Source organism: Solanum verrucosum, unplaced genomic scaffold, assembly GCF_900185275.1.
Source record: "Solanum verrucosum unplaced genomic scaffold, falcon-dt-bn FXZP01000196.1, whole genome shotgun sequence".
Classification (NCBI taxonomy): Eukaryota; Viridiplantae; Streptophyta; class Magnoliopsida; order Solanales; family Solanaceae; genus Solanum; species Solanum verrucosum.
The window spans coordinates 4261918-4264668 of NW_026020420.1; the positions used below are offsets into that span (position 1 = coordinate 4261918).

The 2751-nt window shown below is 36.5% G+C and overlaps 1 protein-coding gene across 1 annotated transcript; it reads right to left on the reverse strand.

Moving 5' to 3' along the window:
• Positions 1-754: 754 nt before the first annotated feature.
• Positions 755-2320, reverse strand: LOC125840977 (protein PSK SIMULATOR 1-like). Its single transcript, XM_049519966.1, has one exon. It carries the CDS (start codon positions 2279-2281, stop codon positions 866-868), a length of 1416 nt encoding a protein of 471 aa, XP_049375923.1. The 5' UTR covers positions 2282-2320; the 3' UTR covers positions 755-865.
• Positions 2321-2751: the final 431 nt, after the last annotated feature.

The following is a 2751-nucleotide window of genomic DNA, read 5'->3' on the forward strand; positions in this document are numbered from 1 at the left end:
TGTTAATTATTTGGTTGGCAAAGATGATTAGTTGCGTCAATTTTAAGCACTTTTTAGTTTTATACTGAAATCAGGTCCTTTAAAAGTTGTGTTATTTGCATCAAAACTCATATTCTTGAAGACATGGAAAGTGAAAAGTGTCAATGTTCACAATATTTACAATATAAGTATAATGAGAAAAGTCCCAAGACCTGGCCTGAATTGGTTGGACTTTTAGGTGATGAAGCTGCAAAGGTGATTCAAGCAGAGATTCCGAATTTACAAATCATCCAAATCATCCATCCGCCATGGGCATTGACTCAAGATTTACGTGACTCAAGAGTTCGGATTCTTGTTGATCGTTTCAACAGAGTCAGTATGCCTCCAAGCATCGGTTGATCATCTGCGATTTGATTTCCTTTTAGTCCAAATGAATGTGTGTTGTTGTGATTGTGGATTGTGATGAGATAGAATACTTGTTTTCTCTTTGAGTACTTTGTTTTGAATTTTACCTAAACAGTTTGATTGTATGTACTGTGTTACTGTGTTAATTTGTGTTTGTAACTTGTAAGGATTGTGTTTCTATGTATTGGACACGTAATTTTCTTTCTGCGTAATGTCATATGGAGAGGCCCTGGTGATGGGCCGGGTTAAAGTCATGGTTGAACATGACGCTTGTTTGATTAGCTTGTTTGAGAAATAAAGTTACATTTTGACAATGATGATAAGCAATTAGGAAAACTGGAAAAAAGTAAATCAATAAACAGTATTTGTATTAAAAAAATGTGATTTCTTTTCCACAATCCAATGAATCCTAGCTAATATGTGACATGTTCTAACTACATAAAAAATTTCAACAGTTTTTTTTTGTTTCAAGAACAACAAATCACGATTCGCTCCATTGTCGATTCTCACACTTGCAAATGCAACTCAATCCGACTAAAATATCAGCAATGGCAGCTTCCGTCTTCTCTTTATCCGAATAATGCAATGTTTGCAGCAACAACACAGAAGGCTTGATATCGAACTTTGTCTTCTCTAAACTCCTTTCAAGCTGCCAATTGATAGTGTTATGAGCCATTGGCGCTAACCATTCCATAATTTGATTCAATGCATCCCTCCACCCCTCAGCCAACGACTCGTCCTCATCCATACACTTCAAATTCTTGCTCAATTTCGATCTCACTGTTATCTTCAGGTTCCCTGGCAACATTTGGTACAAATTTTCTCGTGAATTAAGGTCTACGGATTCAGATGGATTCAAATACTTTTCTACTAATGTGATCACATTAGCATAACGCAACGCTAGCCCTGCACCTCCTACAGTTAAAGGCCCTGCTGCGTGAAACACCCTGTTGTTTTTCGCCAACTTATCCGCCCCAAAACCTTCATCTTCACATAGGAAAAATATCGATTTTCTGCTGTAAAATCGAACCAGAGTTGGCTTAGACGTCATGGGGATTGGTCCAGACCGCGAAATGATCTGTTCCCTAATTGGCTCAATCAGACAATTTTCAGGCTGGAATTTGAGAATCTCTTTCTGCTGAGATGAACGCATATTACGCAACGATAGTGAAGGAAGAATGGGTATGTAAGGTCCAAACACAACGCAAATACGAGCATATATTATGCAGACGATTCGCGCCATGTGACCAACACTTTTATCAAATGTTTGATTCCATAAAGATTTTTCTCTAAATTGACGAACTTGTTTCCTCTGTTGTTCAATTTTCTGATTAAACATATCTAAATTCACTTTCTGCAATTGCCCTGATGCTTTTCGTTCCTTCCATTGTTTCATTTTCCGTTCTGATACTTCCAATTCTGCTAAATTCTCCAACGCCGCGTACAATCCAGATGTAGCATTAATCAATTTCTCCATTTTAAAAACTCGTTTCTCAATATCTTTCGATCCGTATTCCAATTTTCCAAAATCAATAATCCCTAACTTCAAATCTGTATACACAAGATCAAATCGATTTAGGCCAAAATCAGAGCATTTATGGCCTAATCTAGCTACAGCTGCTGCGGCTTTATCAAGATCTTCAAGCCTCTCAGCACACGCGAGGCTTAACAGAAATCCTTCGTCTTTCGAATTCAAATACGATACCCCACCTAACTTCATCTCTGTTTTGAGATTTGAAATCTCAGACTTGGATAGAGATTTGTATAAACAGAGCAATCTTGACATGATTTTCGCCGTCTCAAATGATAAAATCCCCATTTTGTTGATATCATCTCCTGTTTTTGAGCTCTTATTGTTGTCTGAACTGCGCCAACCCATTTTCGCGAAACCAACCATTGAAAGATAGATTGGTAGAAATAGATAGATATAGATAGATAGATAGATAAATAGATAAAGGGTATGTTAATATGTTATAGCAGCAATTTTTGTGTTTTTTTTTTTTGTGTATTGATAAAAAAAATGGTGGAAGCTGCAAGAATGTTGAGTATGGAAATGGAGGATATATAAGTATATATATATATTGAGGAGGAGGAAGAGGGGGAAGAGAAGCAACTTCGAATGATCTTCATGGGGTGGGTATTGGATTATGTTGACGCGGTAAGACGATTTGGACATCTATATTTTTTAAAATATTTTTTGGTCTGTGTGGCGGAGCCTGAAATTTAAATGGGGGTTAAAAAACCGGGTTGGATATTTGATTTTAGAATTGAAAAAATTATGATGTAAATAAGTTTGGATATTCAAAGTGAGGTTTGGATTAATTTGGCTATGTTGGATTTTCGGTTATGACTTTTGAGTTTTTTTTA

Coding starts and splice junctions, on each gene's coding strand:
- LOC125840977 (XM_049519966.1), bottom strand. CDS start 2,281: ATGGTTGGTTTCGCGAAAATGGGTTGGCGCAGTTCAGACAACAATAAG.